General features: G+C 53.1%; 2 protein-coding genes across 2 annotated transcripts in view; both read right to left on the bottom strand.

Moving 5' to 3' along the window:
• Positions 1–8,688, bottom strand: part of IGDCC3 (immunoglobulin superfamily DCC subclass member 3) — a 42,953-nt gene extending 34,265 nt beyond the window's left edge. The window contains exons 1-2 of the mRNA XM_070404069.1: positions 8,583–8,688; positions 5,928–6,233 (exon numbers count right to left, since the gene is read on the bottom strand). Of these exons, the coding sequence (XP_070260170.1) occupies positions 5,928–6,233; positions 8,583–8,688 (412 nt within the window). The remainder of the gene's footprint in view (positions 1–5,927; positions 6,234–8,582) is intronic.
• A 3,219-nt stretch (positions 8,689–11,907) lies between these two features.
• The window catches only part of IGDCC4 (immunoglobulin superfamily DCC subclass member 4), a 41,689-nt gene continuing 32,138 nt past the window's right edge, over positions 11,908–21,458 (bottom strand). Inside the window, exons 14-20 of the mRNA XM_070403172.1 lie at positions 20,747–20,874; positions 18,298–18,468; positions 17,916–18,053; positions 16,872–16,977; positions 16,154–16,382; positions 15,270–15,431; positions 11,908–14,751 (exon numbers count right to left, since the gene is read on the bottom strand). Coding sequence (XP_070259273.1) covers positions 14,347–14,751; positions 15,270–15,431; positions 16,154–16,382; positions 16,872–16,977; positions 17,916–18,053; positions 18,298–18,468; positions 20,747–20,874 — 1,339 coding nt within the window. The 3' untranslated portion in view covers positions 11,908–14,346. The remainder of the gene's footprint in view (positions 14,752–15,269; positions 15,432–16,153; positions 16,383–16,871; positions 16,978–17,915; positions 18,054–18,297; positions 18,469–20,746; positions 20,875–21,458) is intronic.

Genomic DNA, 21,458 nt, shown 5'->3' with positions numbered 1-21,458 from the left:
GGGGCCTGTTTCATTTGCAGGCTGCAAATGCCTCTCCTATTCACCGGCCCACATTCCCAGCCAAGGCGCCTGGCCAGGGACAATGCCGGGAACAGGAACAGAGAAGATTTGCACATTGTGTTCAAGGGGCCAGCTGGCTGCCTGCGACAGTGGAGCCAAGGTGTGGGAACCAGAAGCATTCGACTTCCACACTCAAGTCCTGCGGGTGGAAGTGAGGGGACCCCTCCCCCAATGGGCCTGGGGATACAGGCCTCATCCAGCCAGGGAATAAAGTCCAAGGCAGAAGACCCCAAGACCCTGCCACGAGGGATTCCAAGCAATTTGGTCTCTGATTCACACCCCATCTGGCGAGGAAGAGAGAGTCTCAGTTCCTCTAGAGACAAACACGCAGCAGCCGCCGCCCCATGATCATGCGTGCCCGAGTGTGTTATATTCCCCTGCCTATCCTCCCTGTTCTCAAGCTTCTGTTCCTTTGAGCTATGCTATCAATTACGAGGCAGGGAGAGAGAGAAAGCAAGAGAGAAGCAGAGAGAGACACGAGAGAGACAGAGCTTTGCACCCTGAAGGCCACATGTTCTTTAGTTTTTACCAGGCTCCACAGGCAGGGGATGTGAGAAATACAAAAGAAAGAGAAGCCCTTTAGGAGCTTAAAATCTAGTTGAGGAGACAGATGTAATATCCAGCGACCAAACAGTTACTTAACAATGCAAGCAGCCATCGCTGAAAGGTTGAGCCTGAATGCCACAGACCACAAATACTGCCTGCCTTAGCAGGGGGCAGAAGAAATTACTGTAAGCTAAATGGTCTTTAGGGAATGACTGGGTGAGGAGGAACAGGGGCAAAATTAGACTGGGAAAAGGCCCAAAGAAGGCAGATGTGTCCCAAGGGTTGGCTGGATGACAAGGAAGCCTGACTACCTTAGGGCAGAGATGAACCTCAGTCCAACCACCCAACTTTACAATGAGAAAAGCGAAGCCCAGAGAGGGTGACTGACTTGCCTAGAGCCACACAGGACACCTGGTGTCCAGGTAAGGATCTTGCCATTGTACTTACAGCTTCTCAGGAGTGTCAGAAGGGGTTGGTGTGTGGAAGGCTGACTAGCAGGTAAAAGGGCCTGACCCTTACCCATGTGCACCTACCTCTGTGCCATGGCATACATACGGGTAAGCTGCCTGGCATGAGAGCAGATCTAGGCACCATCACACCAGTGACACTTCAGGACCTGATTACTGTCCTCGTGGGTAGGCAGACATGTGTTTGAGGGCCAGTGGGGGAGACTTCCTCAGGGCTACCTCCGCTGAGCTGCTCTTCCTGGAAGAGAGAAGAGCCTGGCTTCCACATACCAGGTCTGAGCATACAATCTCCAGGTGACAAAGGCCTCCAGGGTTATAGCCACTTCTCCCACTGCACTGGATAGAAGCCCCCTAAATCCAATGAGCCCCTTTACACAAGCTCTACTCCCCAACAGCTCCAGCCCATAGTTTTCCTGACCCCCCCACCCAGACCTGGTTATACACACCTATGCCCGGACTCTGCCCGCAGATCCACACAACCACGGATCTTGCTGCTGAAAGAGGATTTCAGATTAGTTGCTTAAACTGCCCTCCCTCAGACAGGTTGAGAATGATGTGGGCTTTAAAGTGGGTAACTGAGGGCCTGAGAAACAGTGATTTACTGAAGTAGACACAGAGGGGACTAGAACTCGACGTTCTCCCCTCTCACCATTCCCCACTGCCTCTTTCTAGGGACCTGGACTCACCAGGGGCCTTGCTGGAACCACCACAACTAACAGCTTAGAACATCACCTTTCTCACCTCTAATTCCTCCCCAGAATAATAATAGTTAATCTTTAAGGAACACTTTCTATATGCCCTGTACCTGCTAAGTTCTTTACACATATTTTCCTAGGTCATCCTCACAAGATTTCTCCTTGGAAAGTATTATTTCCCCATTCTAAAGATGAGGAAACTGAGACTCGTGGCCTCCTTAGCCCACCCTCTTAGCCACCGTTGGGCCTGCCCAGTCGGGATGGCTTCAGGCTGGGAGGGAGGCCATCCTGGCTTTTCGAGAACCCAGCCAGCATTGAAACAAGCTGGACCTCATCCTAAACTAGTGGTCAATACCCAGCACTAACAATACTTAATGAGCATTTCCTAGATGCCAGACCTGTGCCAGGTGCTTGCAACCATCACCTCGTTTAATCCTCCAACAGTCCCGATAGGCTGATGGGATTATGCCCATTTTTTAAAGATGAGGGTACAGAGGTCAAGAGGGTTAAAGTAACTCGTGCTAAGGACACATGATCAAGGAGTGTCAGAGATGGGGTTCAAACCCCCCTTGCTCTGGCCCTGAAGCCCACGTGCTTCTGACTTCACTATGCTGCCTATAGACCCCCAACCAGTGATTATGACACAGGAACGGGTTCTCCTCCAGCACCTGGGGACCAGCAGCGTCAGCATCCCCTGGGCTTCTGTTAGACGTGCAGAACCCCCCTTGGCCTAGACCTACTGATTCAAAATCTGAATTGTATCAAGATCCCCAGGTAATTCACAGGCACAATAATGTTTGGGGAAGTCCTGCTCTAGGTCCCATAGCTCTTCACTCCAGTTCCCCAAGGGGCCTGACACCAAGAACTGAGGCCCGGAAGTGAAGGGCAGAAACTGAGGGCTCCTGCCTGAGGGGAGCAGGGGAGCTGGGGGAGGATCCCCCATTTATCACCCCTCCTGTAGGTAGCCATCCCTCTTTGAGTCATCCAGGCACACAGAACTCAACAGGTATGAGTCAATGCACATGTTCCCCTGGGACAGGTGACCCCTGTGCCCTCTCTAGAACCCTCCAGAGGGATGGCAGAGGGCCTCACAGGGTCTCACAGCCCAGCTTCAGCCGATACCCAAAGGCTTGGGAGGATCCCCAGGCCCCCTCAGGAAGGGGTTAAAAAAGAACAAGTCACACTCGGGCTCCAATAATTCCACTCCCTGATAGATCTCCCTGGAGTGCTCCCTGCCCGGATCCCAGTGAGGGAGGACGCTGGAGGCTGAGAGCAGACTTGGGCAGTTTGCTTTTGTTAGCCATGTCAGTGCAGCTGCCTTTAAATGAAGATGAAAGTACTGGCTCCCACTACTGAGCACCCTTCTACGTGCCAGGCAAAGTGTGGGGTGTGCCAGTCCCCACAACCATCTCACAGAGTAGGGTGCACATTTTACAGGTGCGGAAACTGGGCCATGGAGAGGCTGACCTGTCCAGGGTTTCCCTCTTAGCAAGTGTCTCAATTTTCAACCCCCAAACAATAAGCACATGGAACAGCAAGGCGGTGAGAACAGACATGCTAGGACCCTGACCCACTCCATCCTAAAAGGGAGATACTGGGAGCTGAAGCCCCCAAGGAATCAGCCTGTAGTTCAGCCCACTCTGGTCAGGCCAACTTTCAAAGCAGCGTCTGAGCCCACTGGGATGGGAGGGGGGTATTCCCAGGGGTCAGCCCGGATGTCTCAGCACACCTGCCCACATGGACCTGGGCCCCATCTGCTTCACTGGGTTAGTCCTCTGGGTGGACTGTGTGTCTGTGAAGGGTGCTTAGCATGCCCCTCCCCGTCAGTCCCTGTGAAGTAGCCAGAAGTGGGGCTTCAGAGGTCTCCTCACACCTTTTCAGCACAGCACCCTCCCAGGCCGCACCACACCTGTAGTGCCTGCAGGTATATGGGCAGGGAGTTATTCCCAAAGGAGGAAACCTAGGCAGCTAAGCAGCTCTGGAGGTTTCTAGGGACATCCGCCTGTGAAGTGAGAAAAGGGGATCCAGCCACTGCTTGCTTGATATCCAAGCGTTCCCCCACGGGGCCACCGGCCTTGTGGGGGGAGAGAGGCCATATCAGACTGCCAGTGTTTGGGGGCAACACCCCCCAGCTTTCCCCGGACCCCAGAGGTTTAACGAAGGTGACCTCACCTACCACTGCTTCCCCCAGCCAGAGCCCACAGTGCAGTTTTTTATACTGTTAGGCATTTAAGGAAACCAAACATCTTGAAAGTATTACCATTTATAGAAAAACACATTTACAATTAACTATATAGAAACACCTGGGGATTTATCTCCCAGATGCAGAGGTCATCGATCCCTCGGCATTGACGCAGGTCAGGGAGTGTGGCCTGAAAAGTCTCATTTCTCCCATCCGCAAGCTTCCTCAAGTCCCTACCCTCTGCCCATGCTTCTCTTCCTCACACCCAGCCATCTGCTCAGAGGGCACACCAGCCTTCCCCTACACTGCCAGGAGGGCCAGCGCATGAGGGTCACTGAGCCAGAAGTGATTCAGCCTCAAGGTCCAGAGCTGCCTCCCAGAGAGCTCCATATGGGGGCCTGGATCAGCCTTCCTTAGAACAAAGGGGCATCTTAAACTCAACCAGAGGGCTCCTGCCTCAGCACGATTCATCACTCACCAGCCGTTCAGAGCAACTGTGCAAATGCCCTCAGAGCCAGGAAGAAAGTTGTCAGTGATCCGACAGGAAAGAGGCAGCATGCCATAGGAGTTAAGTGGGAGGGTGTAGCGTTCAGACGGCCTGGACTGCAGTCCTGGCTCCTCTGCTTACCAGAATGGCCCCGAATCCCCCTAAGTGTCCGTTTTCTCATCTGTAAAAGGGGGATGATAATGGCCAGTCTTCCTGGGTCTTTGTGATGGCGAAGTGAGATAATTCACATAAAGCACTCAGGGTGCCCCTCATGCAGCAAGTGCTTAACAAGTATCAGCTGGAATTACTGTCAACCAGTTAAAGCACCCTCTTTAAGGGAACCCTCTCCCTGAGGAGTACAGAGCTATGAGATGGAGAACACACACCTGCCAAAACTTCTGTCGTTTCTCAAGAGCAGTAGTTCCAACCATGGCTCCCCCACCCAATAGCCTGCCATCTCCCCAAGATAGACAGATAATTTTGGTTTATGCAACATACTCCCACAAGTGTTCACAAACTACACTCAACAGCAACAGAATTGTGCAGAACAGGGCAGTAAAACACAGCCATCCTCCCATCACACCATCAGCTCAAGCAAAGCACAATTCTACAGCTAAAGCACCTTGCTTGGCATTTTCTCTCCTGTTCAAAAAAGCACAGCCGGTATCAATTCACCACAACGTACACTTTAAGTATCTTATGATTTTATTGTCAAGTATACTTCAATAAAACTGAAATTTTTAAAAAAGCATATCAGCATGAAGGTGAGTGGGAGAAATGTTAATGCCATTATTGCAATAACTCCAAAATCATTTTACCATATTTTTTTGTAAAGCAAATTGTTGACAAGCTTCAGAATGTCATTACTGGTACAGGGAGATTTATCCTACCCAAAAGGCTGACAGTCAGCACATAATTAAAAATCCCACCCTCGCCTGTTTTGCTCTGTGGTTAGAGCATCGGCACCTTGAACTGAAGGGTCTTGAGTTCGATTCCAGTCAAGGGCACATACCAATCAATGTGTGTCTCTCACATCTATGTTTCTCTCTCTCTAACAATCAATGGGGAAAAATATCCTTGGGTAAGGATTAACAAAAATTCAATATAGCCAAAATTGTCCCTTCAAAAATCTCTTAAACCACCCAAAAATATGACAACTGTTTATCTTGAAACACAAGACTCATACTCAATGGATCGGGAAGATCACAATATACAGGCATATAGAAACTAAGACACACAAAGTTGGATAAAGTGCTCACTCTCTCTCCCTCTCCCCACTACACTGTTTGGCTATATTCTTGTCAAGTCACATTCTAATCAATTAAATGAGCATATGATGTAATTCCACCACCATAAATTACTGCTATGCACCTCTCAATGGACCCATGCTGAGAAATTAGTCCTCTGGAAGGCTAAGATGGAACTGCTCCTCCGGCTCCCCATGCCCTTGACCCCCAATTTGGGGGAAAAAGTAAAGGGTGTCCACTTACTTGCTGCCTGGATGCGCGCCTTCCGGCTAACCACCAGCCCAAAGCGGTTCTGAGCCACACACTCATAGTCGCCCTCATCTGAAGGGCTGTCTCCTTGATCCAGCCGGAAGTGACGGATCATCAAGGACCCATTGGCCAGCATGGTGGAGTGAGGACTCTCCAACACCTCCACCCCATTCTTCCTCCAGGTGATTCGCACTGGAGGGGTCCCTTCTACCCTGCAGCCCAGCACTATAGGCTGCCCAGGGACTGCTACATCATCACTTGGCTCCACAGCAAATGCCAGTTCGGCAGAGTGGTCAAAACCTGCAGCGGGCAGGGGAGATGAGAGGAAAAGGAGAGGTCAGCGTGGAATGAGCAGACAGAAAGAAGTTCTCTGGATCTGTACATTTCATCCCCATCTTTCTGTAATGTTCATAGGAATCTCTATTAATATGTAGGACTTTATGCATTATGAAGTGTCGTCTCATGCAGTAATTTAATCAACACACAATCTCAGAAAGATCGATCTTATTTACTCTATTTCCTCTTTTACAAGGAAGCTGAAGCCAGAGATATTAAGCAACTTGCCCAGGGTCTCGCAGTTAATAGTTGCAGATTTGGGATCCCAAAGCAAGATTGATCCCAACACAGCTGCTGCCACTTCTGTGGTCAGCACGTGTAAGCACGAAGCTTCACAGACTTTCAGAGTGTGACCTTAGGTAAGGTAGTCAACCTGTCCTGGTTTCCCATTCTTCGTCTGTTTAAGTCAGGAACAACAATAATACAACTTGAGTTATAAGGTTACTGAATATGATTAGAAGACTTAAAGGTACTATGAAAAGTTAAAAGTTCTAGACACAGCCCTACTCGGTTTGGCTCAGTGGATAGAGCGTCGGCCTGCGGACCCAACGGTCCCAGGTTCGAATCCGGTCAAGGGCACATGCCCCGATTGCGGGCTCCGTCCAACGTGCAGGAGACAGCCAATCAATGATTCCCTCTCATCATTGATGTTTCTATCTCTCTCTTCCTCTCCCTTCCTCTCTGAAATAAATATATTTTTTAAAAAAACAAACAAATTTCTAGACACATTTTTCTGGCAAAACCACCTGAGGCCTGACGGATGCCTGGCAGGGAGCAGAATGTGGGGCCCGGTACCTAGAATGCACTGGGCATTGCTTTTTGTTGTTGGTTTGTTTTGTTTTTGGTGGTTGTGCTTTTGTCATAAGGAAAGAAGAGGAGCACCAAACGTCAACTCAGATTTCCCAAAATTCTGGACGAGAAGGTTCCTAGAACCTTTACTCCCAGCAACAAATCCACTCCTGCAGAGAAGAGAGGAGAGTTGGAAGAAGAGGGGGAAGGAGTGTAGGGGAAGAGCATGATGGGGAAATCAGGAAAAGCCTTACAGGAAAGACAAGCGCTCCGATCCCAGGCAGGCATGATGCCGAGTCGCCAACTTCTCCAACAAGAAACTCACCAGACCAGTTACAACTTCAGTCCAGGAGAGATGGACCCACCTACGCTGAAAGGGCAGCCCAGACCCCTCCTCACATTTCCAGAAAACTAGCGATCCCAGAGCTGCCCCTCCCCAACAGACCAGCGTCCGCCCGGCATGGGGAGATGGGGAAGTTGGTGGAGAAAAAGGAGGGGGCGGGGGGCTGGGGGCTGGGGTTACGGACGGTCCCCCCACCCTCAGGGATATGAAATGTTTTAAGACATTTGGGGATCATTCCTCTTCAAACCACTACCCATCTTTCCCATGACCGGCAGTCCCCAACCCAACCTCGGTATAGCAACGGGGGATAAAGTTTCTCCTGGATGCGGACGCGATAGCCTGCTTCTCGGAGCTGAGAGGAGAGAACACGCCCAGATGCCCAGATGAAGGTCTGCTGAGAACTTGGGGTGGGAGAGGAAGGGACTAGATTTGCACCCATTCCAGTCACTGCGAGAACAGGGTGGTGAGCCGGACCCCGGAGCCTGGGGACGCGGCGGCTGGGCGTGCGCACACTCCGGGGAAGGGCGGGCACGTGGGCATCCCAGCGCTCGCTCGCTCGCTCGCTCGCACGCTCCGGGTCGGCTTCTCGTCCCTTCCTGAGCTCGCCGGGTGTCTCTCCGGCCTCCCGATCCCCACGCGCGGCCGCCGGGAACCTTCCTCCCTCTCTTCCTCGGCCTCTCCCGCGCACTCCGCGTCCCGGTCCAACCTCCAAATCCAAGACGCGTCCTTTCTGCCCGGGGCAGCCCGCTGGGTCCCAGCCTCCGCCCACCCCCAGCCCCCAGGTCTGCTGTCTCCAGCCCCGGCCGCCTCGGGCTACTCCGCGCCCGCCCGCCCGCCGGACTCCGCGCACCCCCGCTCGCCCTCTCGGAGGGACTCAGTCCTGCGGTGCCCCCTGGCCGGTTTCCCCAGCTCCCCAACTCCAGTCCGCCCACCTAGCGCACCTTCTGCCTCACGCCTTGCCCTTTGGTCCGGGTTCGGGTTCAGCCCCTGGGCTCGGTCCTCAGCATCCCCCAGCAGCCCGGCCTCGGTGCCCTCTCCCCCGGCTCCGCCCGGTCCAGCTCGGCTCCCCTTCCCGGGAGAGTCGCTCCCGCCCCGAGTCCTCCCGCAGGTCCGCGCGCTCTCCCCGGTCCGCCCCTCTCGCCCGCTTACTCCCTTCCACCCCTTCCCGCTCGGTCACTCACCGCCGCTCGGCGCGGGCAGCAGCAGCAGCAGCAGCAGCGGCAGCAGGAGCCGGGGCCGGCGCGGCGCGGGCGGGCGGCGCGGGGGCGCGGCGCGCGGAGCAGCCATGGGGCTCTCGGTCCGTTCGGCTGGGCGACGCGCGGCTCCGGGGCCTCTCGCGGCTCACAGCGTCCCGCGGGGCCGGCGCCGGAGCCGGGGCCGGGGCACCGGCCGGGGCCGAGCCCGGGCGGCGGGGGGCTGGGGCCACATGCCTGCCTAGGAGCGCCGGGGGCACCGGGGGAGCGCCGCTTGCGCCATCTTGCACCCACCCCGGCGATCTGTCAGCCTCGCCCGAGGTGCGCGCTCCGCACTCGCCACGCCGAGCCCGCCCCGCCCTCTTCCCTCCGCCCGCCGACTGCCGCCCCCCTTCCCAACCCTCCGGTCCCCTCCCCCAGTCCCCTCTCCCCGGAGGCCCGGTCTAGGGAACAAAAGAGCCGGCGAGCGCTTTTAGCGGCCGGACATTCCGGGCTGCTCGGCGGACGCGCCCCCTGAGCTTTGAACTGTGGCTGGAGCGGCCGGCGCCGTCCCAGGCAGCAGCCCCCTCCCCGCCCTCCCCTTGGGCCAGCCCGGACTTGGGGGACTGGAACCTTGGAGACCCCGCGGACTGTGGAGTGGGTCCGGGCTGCGGAGAAACACGCAAAGATGCGGGATTTGCTCTGGCCGGCCATCTCTTTCATCGGCGCCCTCCTCCACCGTGTCCAAGTCTATATTTTCGAGATAATTCCCTCAAAACGGCATGAAGTTGTCAAAAATTCAGTTTTCCATGGGTTTCTGGTACTTCCACCCAAAGGCGAGGACGTTGAGCTGCAAGATTGGCCTCTCTAGACTGAGGCGTCCCCAGCTTGGGTGGACGGGAGAGAGGAGTGCAGGGGGGGGTGGGGGGGCTCCTCCAGGGTGGGGAGAGTCGACCCCACAGGACAATGAGAACCCTCAAGTAACCCGCTTCCCACCGCAGTTCCGCAAGCTGTGCGGCCCAGCCAAGCCCAGCGGTCGCTCTCTGAGCTCACCTGAAAAATAAAGATAGTCACATCTCTCCTATTCACCCCTAGAGATCTTTTAAACCACACAGGTCCTGACAGATGACCTGGGAACTGGAAAAGCAAACTACAAGTTACAATTCCCAGTAACATTTCCAAAGCCCAAAGAAGACTCAGTGTTTCACATCAGAGAACAAACGAGGAGACAGCATAGGTCCTGTGTGAAAATGATACACTAGTAGAAGGTAGGCATGCCTCCTAGGAGTCACATGGGCATGCTAGCCCTCAGAGATCTTGCATCTTCACCACTCACTAGTATATGATCTGTTGAGTCCAGCATGATCCAACGAAATTACTGAGCACCGCCGGGCTGGTGTGACTGGGTGGTTGAGTATCGATCCATGATCCACGAACCAGGAGGTTGGGGTGCATGCCCCGATTTCAGGCTCAATCCTCAGTAAGAGGCATGCAGAAGGCAGCCTCTCCTTGATGTTTCTATGTATCTCCCACCCTCTCTATAATCAATTAAAAAATATGAAAATTATTGAGCACCTACTTAGTTCCAGGAGCAGGAGATTTAAAGGGAGTCATCTCTGGCTCACTGAGCTATTTGCCCCTGGCATTGGACTGGGGTGGCAGAGGAATAACCAAGTCTCTCTTTTGATACCAACTCTGGAATCTTGGGACCAGGAATGTTACCCACCTATAAAACTAACCGTGGTGCAGATGAGTAAAGAAGTGCAGGCCTCCAGAAACCTGACAAGCTTATTGATGATGGGGTTTGTGTGGCCCAGGTACTCCGAACTCTGTAGTAGCAATTTGAAGATGAGTCTGAGAGGCAAGTGCTTGAGGCATGTGAACAGTGGGAGGCAATGGGGAAATTCAGGGTCAGCAGCACACCAAAGCCCCCAACTGATTTTAGTAAGGAAGAGCAGGAATGATGGACTTCTATTTGCCATAGGAAAGGGAGGGAACGGGGTGGGGCGGGGGGGGGGGGGGGGGGGTGTGCACCTTGGGCCCTAAGTCCTGGGACTCCCTCCCACAGGGCTTTGAATTCTCAACAAACCCTTCTTGGCTTGTCCTGAACTCAGAGAGGTCAAATTGGTGTCCTGAGTTGCTGTCATTTTAAATTCATTTTGACAAGTGTTTAATTCTTTTTTATCACAACCCTGGTCTAAGAGTGATATGCAAATAATGGCTATTCTGCCACATATAAAATGCGCCGTATCTCTCCATATGATCTGTCAATTAACTTGGGTCTGGCCCACCAGCCGCGTTGGGGGTGGTCCTGGGCAGGGCGGCCTCTGGCCTTTGGTTCCCTCCATTAGAAAAGCATGCACGTGGCCCTGGGCAGGTAGCTCAGTGGTAGGTTGGAGTGTCGTCCCAAAATACCAAGGTTTCAGGTTTGATCCCCGGCCAGGGCACATGCAAAAATCAGCCAATGCATGCTTATTTATGCAAATTGATGTTTCCATCTCTCTCTCTCAAATCACTAAATAAAAATTAAAAGAAAGGCATGCATGTTCCAGGTTCTGTAAAGATCTTAGCAGAGAAGCTGCCAACCATGATCCTGAGATGAGTGGGGGTGTGAGTGAGAAGTTTTGTGTGTGACTGTGTGCCCATGTTGGAGTTAATGGACACAAAGGTATTTGTGAAGATCAGTATGCACATGTGAAGCTCTGAGCTTGCCTAAATGTGTGAATGTGCAGCCATGAGCAATTTTGGAGACCTGAGTTATGCAGAACAACTGTGGAGCCCCAAATCTCTGGAGTTGTTTGTTCACTCTTCTCTTGCATCCAAGAAAGTAAAAAAAAAAAAAAGTGTCCAGAAGGGACAAGATCCCCAGAGAGCCTAAAAGAATGCCATCCATGCCAAAACCGGTTTGGCTCAGTGGATAGAGCGTCGGCCTGCGGACTGAAGGGTCCCGGGTTCGATTCCGGTCAAGGGCATGTACCTTGGTTGCTGGCACATCCCCGGTGGGAGACGTGCAGGAGGCAGCTGATCGATGTTTCTCTCTCATCGATGTTTCTGACTCTCTATCTCTCTCCCTTCCTCTCTGTAAAAAATCAATAAAAATATATTTAAAAAATAAAAAAGAATGCCATCCATGAACATATCTTTCCTAAGTTTAAGTCTTTTCCCTAAGTGCCTGCTAAGGGAGGAAGATGGTTCAGTTCTTTCTCATGACCACCTGCTCTTTGCTCTCAAAAACCAACATTTCCCATCTGGTAAGAAATGGATTCTCTATGCAGAAAGGCTGAGGAAATTCTAGACATTGGTTCCAAAAGAGAACCCCACATTTTTTGGAAAATAGTTTATTAATTCATTATAAGGACAGATACATGATCAATGCCTTGGCTTAACACTAAAAAAAATGTCTTAATTGTAAAGAGAAAAAAAAGCTGGAAAATAATTAAATAACATAGCATAAACTAAATACAAACAAATAAATGAGCAGGTATGATTACACTTGTCATGCATCAAAAAAAGGGGAGGTTTTAAAATGAGACTCAAAAACGTAAGGCATCAATGGTAGGTGACAAAGGGATTAATACCCTGTAAAAGGCCAATAGACTCTTTTCTAATAAAAATACTACTACAAAGACACAAACCCAACATTTCCAAATTACCCAGAGTCCAAAATCATATATAATACTAGTGAGTAATGGCCACTTTCTTATCAACTGTGAGTTATAGGCAGATACCAGATTTATTACTTATTTGCTTTTGAGAAACAATTTTCCACCCAACCTAATGGGTTATAAATTGTCTCATTTGCAGCTATTTAATTTAAACCAGAACCTCAGTGCCTGTTAAACAAGAACATGAAAAATGACTATGTGGTGTAATGCTAAGAGCCTACTGTTAAAACAGCCATTTAATTCAGGGCAGTTTTTTTTTAGAAAAAAAATCAAACCAGCAAAATAAAATGAGGCTTTTGACCTTCAGAGCAATGATGAAACATATAGAGTGGTGTTAGCCACAGCAACGCTGAATACTACAGAAATAGTACAAGTGACAATCCTGTCCTTAACAAGATACAAAACCAACATGACTAATCTTTAGTGTTATCATTGGCTGGCTGAAAGAGGGGGAAGGGAAGGAACTGTAGGTGCGATGTCAACCGTGAGTGACACCCGAGTGTAATAAACACAGATGCCTGCCGAAAGGGTCTGAGGAAGCTGCAACTCTGCTGAGAGACATTTTACCATTAAAAAAAGAGGGGGTGGGGGGTGGAGATAGACTGGTTATTTCTAATTTAGCCCAGAAGCCACAGTTAACCCTTGATATGCCAATCAGTTAAAAAGATGCATTTAGGGAGAAAAGACCCTACGTTTCATACTCCTATGAGAGGCTGAGGTGCAAAAAATCAAACAAATTGCATTGTTTTTTCTACACAGGAAATGGAAGTCAAGCTTGTCCTTGTGTGGCAGGTCAAGAGAAAATGACTTCAGGATTGAATTCAAAACAAAACAAAATGAGCCAATTGCCCTTGTCCTGCGCAAAGACCTCCCTTCCAGCACCCGGAGGAAAGAGATTTCTCTCACTCCTACCCCATCAGCTCATGTTCAAGGTGCTCAGAGTGGGAAGCTGCGGGGCTGCAGAGCCCCCTTTAGCTTTAGCTGGGAAGGAATGTCCCAAACCCCCCTGCATCCAGCAGGCCTGCCTCCCTGCATAGATGGGAGGGGGGAGTTTTATCCTGAGCCTCTGGGTTGTGTTTCTGTTTCCCCATCTCAAAAGTCCCCTTGCTTGGCTTGGATTCATCACCTCCAAGGAGGACCCTCCCAATCTCAATCCCAGGGGAAAAAGATACAAGGGAAGCTGGGAGGCCTTCAAACCTGCACTGGGGGTGGGCAGCCTGCCTGGGCGGAGGCAGACGGTGGCACAGAGAGAAGAGGGGGCAGGAGGGTACCCGGTAAAGTGAAGGGGCAGGAGTCACGCTATGGCCTCGAAGCAGACATGAGGTAGTCATGTTGTTAAGGGAAGGAAGGCGGGAGGCCACATGACACAGTCTATGAGAGGCGTGAGAGAGGAGAGGCAGGCAGCAAGAGGAGAGCCAGAAGCAGCAGAGAGGAAAGGAGAGACTGTCAGGGCGGAAGCGAAGGGCACTAGAGTTGGGAGAGCAAGTTGGCGGGGGAGAGGCCACCGGAGTAGGGAAAGGAAAGGAAGGAGGGGAGAGCAAGAGAGAGCAGATGTTCAAAACCAGGCACTTCCCAAATTACAAAATCAAATGCAGAGATGCTCCGAGGGACCAGAGTCACCCTCTCAGTTTGGACAATGGAACTAAAATATTAGGCGTTCAGGGCCTACTTGCACTCAGCCCAGCCAGACAGGAAAATGGGCCGGAGCTGTCTTGTCAGACAGGGCATTGGGAACACTCTCAGAGTGTGTAATAAAAGGCTGGGTGACGGAGGTGGGGGACCCACAGGGCTGGGCACTGGCCATTCTGGGGCACAGTCCTGACCTGGAGGGCCAGGTAGGCTGTAGTAACCACTGCCTGGACCCAGGTTTCCCAGCTCACCAACCAGCACACACAGATGCCTCACATATAGCCATGCCTCACGGGTCTCTCACATACCACACGTGTCACAGAGTATGGGGGGAGTGAATAAGCCATTTCTTCCTCTCCCTCCAGCCAAAGCCCCCTAGGAGGCTCCAAATGGCTTGATGATGTTCAGTATCCGCAGGTACACAGGTGTCATATCCCATGACCCATGACAGCCTGTCCCAAACTGCACCTCTAGGGGAGCTAAGCAGAGGAGGAGACTGAGGCCCTGGACAAGCCTGGGCTGGCTCCTAGAGGGCAGGGGGCCTTTGACTGGCAGCTGTCCCCAGGGGCCTCCTCCAGAGCCTCACTGGGCTGGAGGTCCAGGTAGGGGCAAGAAGGTGCCTCTGGCAGGCAGGTGAGTCTGTCTGGCCCAGTGGTCGCCTGTTCACAGCCTCCCAGCTCCCTGTCCAGCCAGTCTCCCCCTTGCCCTAAATCCCCAACACCCAAAGTGAGGTCAGGAGCCTCCGAAGGCAGGAAATCCTCAGGTTCCAGATCCTGGAGGTGGAGGTCAAGGTTCCCTTTGGAGGCACTGAAGTCAGAGTGAACAATAACATCGGCCTCCACCTGGTTCCTGCAGGCCGGGGCTGGCTTCTTCCTTCCGTTGCCCTGGTCAGAGCAGAGAACACCATGTCAGGTGACCATCACTGAGAGTGGTCATGAGAAGAATGACCAACATATTTAGGGTGGAGAGAGACTGACACCCCACTCCCCCAGCGGCCCAGAGTATATATCCCATGGGAGTTGGTAAAGGAATCATGCTGACTACCCTACAAGGGATGGTGACCCATGGGAAGGCAGGGGGAAAACGGAATACTGCCGTTTGCCCTCGCCCAGGAGTTCCAGAAGTATGGGATCAGTCAGGCGTCAGTGAAGGAGGGGCTGAAGGCACTCAGGCCCATGGTAACTCTGCTTATGTCTATGCAGAGGAGGAATTGCCCCCAACTCAGGTGTAACACAGACTCCTGCAAAGTAGCGGCCTCTACCCACTCACCTATAGAGGCTCCAGTGGTCTCCTGGCTAGACTTCTATCCCAGGGACATTACCATCAGGGGTCTCCCGAGAACTCACTACTTGCTCTTCACAAGCATGGGGACCCTTCTCTCCCTTCCTCCCCGGAAACTGACCTTTATGGCATCATACACCAGAGCCTGCAGCAACAGCGTCTGCCCAGTGCCAGCAGGGGGCAGCAGGGCCCGGGTCAGATAAGGCACAGGGCCTGCCTGGGGCAACTCACAGCCTGCCCAGGAACCTGCCCAGCTCGGCCCACCAGGCTGAGCCCACGAGATCTGCATGGGGAGAGAAGCCGGAGCACTGGCTGGGAGAGGGAAGCGGATGGAGCCCCGCCATGGTCTCTGACGCCCGTCTTCTCCCTCGCCAGGGCTGTGGGGAGGAGCGCAGAATAGCTGAGAGTCTGGAGGGAACTAAGCAAGAAGTCCTCCTGCCATTGTTTTGGCAGAGCCCAGAGGTTTCCCAGCCAGGCAGGGTCTCCTCCGGCAGAGAGACAGGGAGAAGGTGCGGAAGGACTAAGGGCGTTGAGCAGGCTGGTCAGAGAAGGTGGGATGAGCCCCCACTGCCAGCATGGAGGGAGCCTGCCCCACGCGGCCCACCTTATCCAGGTCCCCGATCCACTGGGCTACAGCCAAGCTCATCCTCCTCTTTTCCCCGTATTGGAGACGTATTGGAGACGCTGGGTCTTAGAGGTTTCCCCAGCTCCTAGGATGAGGGATCTGGGGGTTCTGGAAACCCTGAGTCGCCTGCAAGCAGCCCATCGGGGGTTCTCCCCTCCTTCCATGAGAGCAGGCTGACCTATTCTGCCAGGGCCCATCTGCTTCCCAGCCCTGCCGACCTTTTCATGGAGGGAGAGACAGTGCCTTTCTTCTGCAGCTGGCCCAGAGGGGTGGGGTGCAGGGTCTCCCACAGGGTTACCCGTTGTGCTCTTGCGCCCCCTGGTGACCTATTTGGGAGTGCGCCACAGTATGGGACTAACCTGCCTAGGCTCCTGGCTCACCTTTCTCTTGGAGTGACCCCGGCCGTCGGAAGCTCCACCACCCATAAGGCTGTGCACTTCAGCCCTGTCCTCGATGTCTGAGGGTGGTGGGGCCCAGTCCTGGGGACGGGGGTGCACAAGGGACTCCAGTTCATGGGTAGCTGGGGGGTTGGGAGATCCAAGGCGGGCTCGGGAGTACAGCGCGGGGTTCCCAGCAGTGGCCGTGGAGGACAGGCCTGGGAGGGCTTCCCTGGAAGGGAAGATGGGCACAGTGGTCAGAGAGTGAGGGGTGGGGGCGGGACTGGGATCTAGTCCAGCTTATGTCCCTGGGCGGGTTCCTGTCCATCTCTAGGACTTGGTTTCTGGTCTGTGCAATGAGTAAATAGCTGTTTGTTCAAAACAGCTGTGACACTGCAAATGGGCCCCTTCCTCCCTGGGCTCCAGGCACCTGGAGATTTGGATTCCCTCCTTCCAGGATGCTGGCAGCTACCGAGGAAATGCGAGACAGACAGCTCGGCCTATGTATGCCCTTGCTGAGGGGGTACGTTGGGGGCTCCCCTAAAGCCATCCCCCACTCTCATGAGAACATTACCCCTAATCCCTTCACTCCAGAGACCCAACTTTAATGGGGATTCTGGGGGTGCCCAGGGCAAGTCATGGCCACTTTCCCTGCCCTTTCATCTCTGCAGCCCCTCTGGAAATCTCTGCTCCCCACGGTCAGAGTGGCTCCTTCGCGCACCTGTGGGGGCCACGGCGCAAGACAGCACACATGCAGGCCAGCAGACAGAGGAGGCCCAGGCAGACGCCCACAATGATGCCCGTGACTGAGTGCACATCCAGGGAGTCTGGTTGGGGAAAGAGAGGGGACAGGACAGGTCAAGGCCGGGTGAAGGCCAGGGTTCCTAGATCAGGACTCCCATCAGTGGTTTCCTCAGGGGACCACTGGCTTGAGTCTCACTCTTCTAACAAAATCTTCTGACGCAAGGACAGGAGGGCCCCACAGCCTCACAGAGACCACAGCCACCTTTCTCTTGCACTGTCCTCCCCACTGGACATCTGAAAGTTGTGGTCCCTCCCCATCAACCTGCCTGCCTGCTGCCTAGGGCTGGTTTCAGGGGGGGCAGTAAGTGCAGTGACACGGCCTGTGCTCAGAAGGGCTCTGTGCTTGGTTTAATGCTGTGCTGTCACCATCTTGAAATTCTTCCTACTTTTTAAAAAAAATATATTTTATTGATTTTTCACAGAGAGGAAGGGAGAGGGATAGAGAGTTAGAAACACTGATGAGACAGAAACGTTAATCAGCTGCCTCTGGCACACCCCCTACTGGGGATGTACCTGCAACCAAGGTACATGCCCTTGACCAAAATCGAACCTGGGACCTTTCAGTCCGCAGGCCGACGCTCTATCCACTGAGCCAAACTGGTTAGGGCTCTTCCTACTTTTAAAATAAAAAAACACACCCTCATTTTCATTTCACATCGGGCCTGCAAATTACATAGCCAGTCCTGCTGTCCCCCAACACCCCATAGAGCTCATCACCTCTCCAAGCCAACCCTCTAATCCAAGCAATCTCCCCAAAATCTGACCTCTAACCGGATCACCACTGAACTAAACCACACCAATTTCCCCTTCACATCGGTCCTCTCTACACCAAACTAGGAGGGCAGCTGTCTGGAGGCAGGGCCTTGGAAGAGATGACTTTAGGGTTAGAAGTCAGCTCCAGGGGTCCCGGGAGACCTGGGCTGCCTCCGGATGGACCCACCCTCCCTTCCTGCCCTCTTACCTGCGAGTTTCTCCTGGAGAGTGATCACATCCTGCAGGCCGGAGAAGGGCCCAGGCCCCACCTCTGTGCGGGCCCCCATCTTGAAGAAGTACCTAGTGTCGCTCTCAAGGCCACGTACCTCAGCACTGAAGATGTTTCCTGGGAGGCGGGGGAAGCAGGGAGAGCAGGGCTCTGGGTTGAGTGGGGGTGGACGCAGGGATAGGCTGGAAGCTGGACTGAGAAAGTCTGCTCCGCCCACTCAGGCAATGGCTTCTGCCCGTTCCTGTTAGAACCCCCAGGGCCCAGGGGCACCCTCACTACTAATCCAGCCACTGGAGAGGCTGGGAAGGGAGAGGAGGGCGGGGAAGCTCTTGCTCCAATACCCTTGGGCGGGAGCCCTCACCCTCAGTGGTGAGCAGGGTCCACTGGTGCTCGGGCTGGGTGTGGTTGTTGCTGTACAGGATCAGATACTCCACGATCTCCCCATTGGGCTCCGTGGGGGGGCACCAGTGCAGCAGAACAGTGGACGGCGTCAGGGAGCTCAGGCGCAGGTCCGATGGGGGCGTCGAGGGTCCTGGGGTGCAGAGGAGGAGAAGGGTAGAGGCGGGATCACTGGGAGCCTCAGCCCCGGGGGGCAGTCGTGAGACAGGGCGTGAGGTCATGGCCTTTCTTCTTCCTCCTTCACTGGAACAAACCACAAACCACAAAGCAAAATGAGGTCTGGTCTCTAACGGGGGAATTTCTGGAAAACATTTGGGGAGGGGGCTTCACCATCATGCCTCCCCTCCCTGAAACTCTTCTCCACTCCTTGGAGCAGAGCTCCCTGAACTTCTGCACCCAGGTATTTCCAAGATCGAGGAGACTGTCTGGTGTTCTAGGGACCTGGGGGGCAGAGCTCAAAAATTTTTGGAAGGCTTACATTTTATTTTAAACTGTCACACGAAATTTGCCATCTATTCCATGGTAAAATTTAATATAAAAATAGTGTTTAAAATTATCATTTAAAGTTCCTAACTCCCCTTGCCACCCCAAATCTTTAGGTAAAATTGGTTGATGCTCTGGGTAGCCTGTGTCCATGCCCCCAGGTCCTACAGAGTGATGGGCACCCCAATGTGAGAAGTACAACCGTGGCAGACTTTGTGTTTTGTTTTCAGAGAAGAAGCTGATCCTGGGAGGTGGAGGGGAATGAGGGAGGGTGAGAAGGAGGGACAGAGGGTGATTGGTGAGTAGGGAAGGACAGAGATTTGGGAGTTCAGGTCTTCAAGGCCTGACAGAGGGTGGGTTGGGCACCCAGGGTGCTCAGGTGTAACAGGGCCACCTCCTTGACCCTAGATGACTCTTCACTTCCCAGGCTCCAGTGTCCCCATCGGAGGAAGGAGAAACCATCCCCCTCTATGGCCTGGTCACTTGTGCTGGGGGATCCAGTGTCATAAAGTCAGCTTCAAGGAAACACTGGGCCGGGCCGGTGTGGCACAGTGGTTGAGCATCGACCCATGCACCAGGTCACTATTGTCAGGGCACATGCCCGGGTTTCAGGCTCGATCCCCAGAAGGGGGCATGCAAGAGGCAGCAGGGGGCATGCAGGACACAGCCCAATCAATCATGTTGATGTTTCTCTCTCATAAATGTTTCTCTCTCTCCCTCTACCTTCCTCTCTCTCTAAAATAAATAAAAACATATTTTTTAAAAAAACCATTGGGTCTCCCTAAATTCTGTATGCAATTCAAGACCATAATAACTGAGGTTATAGGGGGGTGAGAAACAATTTGCAAGCATTTAAAAAAAAAAAACACCACACAAATTCATGAGACCAGAGGGCCTTCACACCCCACCCCACACACATCTTCCTATTTCAGGTCCGGGACAAAGGTCTTCTGTAGATGGGAAGGTGAGCAGTCTTAGGGCCAGTAGAACAGAAGAGCCTCTGCTGCGAGAGCAAAAGTCCTTTTGTCTTCAAATGCCATTTCCAGAGAGTTCAAGAGTCACAGACTTGCAGAGTGAATGGTCCCCCCTTCTCTCTCTCTCTTTTTAAAATATATTTTTATTGATTTCCGAGAGGAAGGGAGAGGGAGAGAGAGTTAGAAACATCATGATGACAGAAAATCATTGATCGCTGCCTCCCACCTGCTCTTCACTGGGGATCAAGCCTGCAACCGGGCATGTGCCCTGACCTGGAATCGAACAGCAACCTCCTGGTTCATAGGTTGATGCTCGAGCACTGAGCCACGCCAGCCAGGCCTACCCTCTCTCTTTACAGATGAGGACACAGAGGCCCTGGTGGGGAAGGACCCTGCTCCAGTCTCCCTGTGTGTCAGAGGCAGGATGGGACCCATATGCAGAATCCAGGACACCTGCCTCCCCCGTTCCCCAGCCCCTCCTCACCAGCTCAGTGGGTCTTGGCACAGACTCCTAAAAGAAGCCACTCCTCTAAAGCCTATGTTATTACTTTTATGGATAAACGGGTAAGGCCAGCCCAGGACTGGCCTGTGTAAATGCCAGCAAATGCCAAAACCGGTTTGGCTCAGTGGATAGAGCATCGGCCTGCGGACTGAGGGGTCCCAGGTTCGATTCTGGTCAAGGGCATGTACCTGGGTTGCGGGCACATCCCCAGTGGGAGATGTGCAGGAGGCAGCTGATTGATGTTTCTCTCTCATCAATGTTTCTAACTCTCTGTCTCTCTCCCTTCCTCTCTGTAAAAAATCAATAAAATATATTTTTAAAAAAATAATAAATAAATGCCAGCAAATGACACATCCTTGTGGGGTTCTGAGGAATAGTTCGGAAAAGGGGGCTTCTTGGCAAGGAGTTAGATAAAGGTGGATTGGTGGTAACAGGGCTGAGGGGCCACTCACGGTCTGGCAGGGTGGAGCGCTCTACCACGGAGCCGAACGGCCCATCCACGTCCACGCCATGGGACTGTACCGCAAACTCATATTTGGTGAATGGTTTCAGCCCGCCAATGAGGATGTCTTCTCCAGAGCTGCCAAGGCAAGAATGTGACTAGTGATCTCGGGCACGCCCTCCTAGCAGGGCAGCTCCTCCAAATCTACTCCCCTACCTCAGCCCCAGCCCAGGCCCTACTCTGGGAGTGGGCCACTAACACCAGCCAGAGAACCTACAGAGAGGTCTGCATGGACGCTGCTCCCAGGGTATCATGCTCCATGTCCAATGTCCAAGCCAGGCCCCTCCTCCAGGAAACCTTCCTGGATTAACCCGAGTCATACTTCACCCAAGGAACCATCTGTGATGCATCTTTTCATTGATACGATTTTACTTTAGTTGCAAATGTTCGCATCTATTGCTTTTTAGGCAGCGTTTCCTTTGCCAAACCAGCAGCTCCCGAGAGCGGGGCTCTGTCTCCCCATCTGACTGGGGGCCCTCTCAGGACAGCGGCTGGGCTGTCTCTTCGTCATCATATTGGGAGCCCCCTGAGACTGAAGAAATAGGTCTGTCTGCATCATGTTCCCAAGAGTTCAGTGCAAGGCTCTGTTGTAAAGGGCTGGGATCGCATGGACTCTCCCTTTCCGCCACCAGGTCGTCAGACCCCCAGTGTCCCCCAGGGTA

Source organism: Myotis yumanensis, unplaced genomic scaffold, assembly GCF_028538775.1.
Source record: "Myotis yumanensis isolate MYYU_CA2020_CCGP unplaced genomic scaffold, mMyoYum1.0.hap1 SCAF_1, whole genome shotgun sequence".
NCBI classification, from domain to species: Eukaryota; Metazoa; Chordata; class Mammalia; order Chiroptera; family Vespertilionidae; genus Myotis; species Myotis yumanensis.
This window is presented reverse-complemented; position numbering and strand designations above follow the sequence as displayed.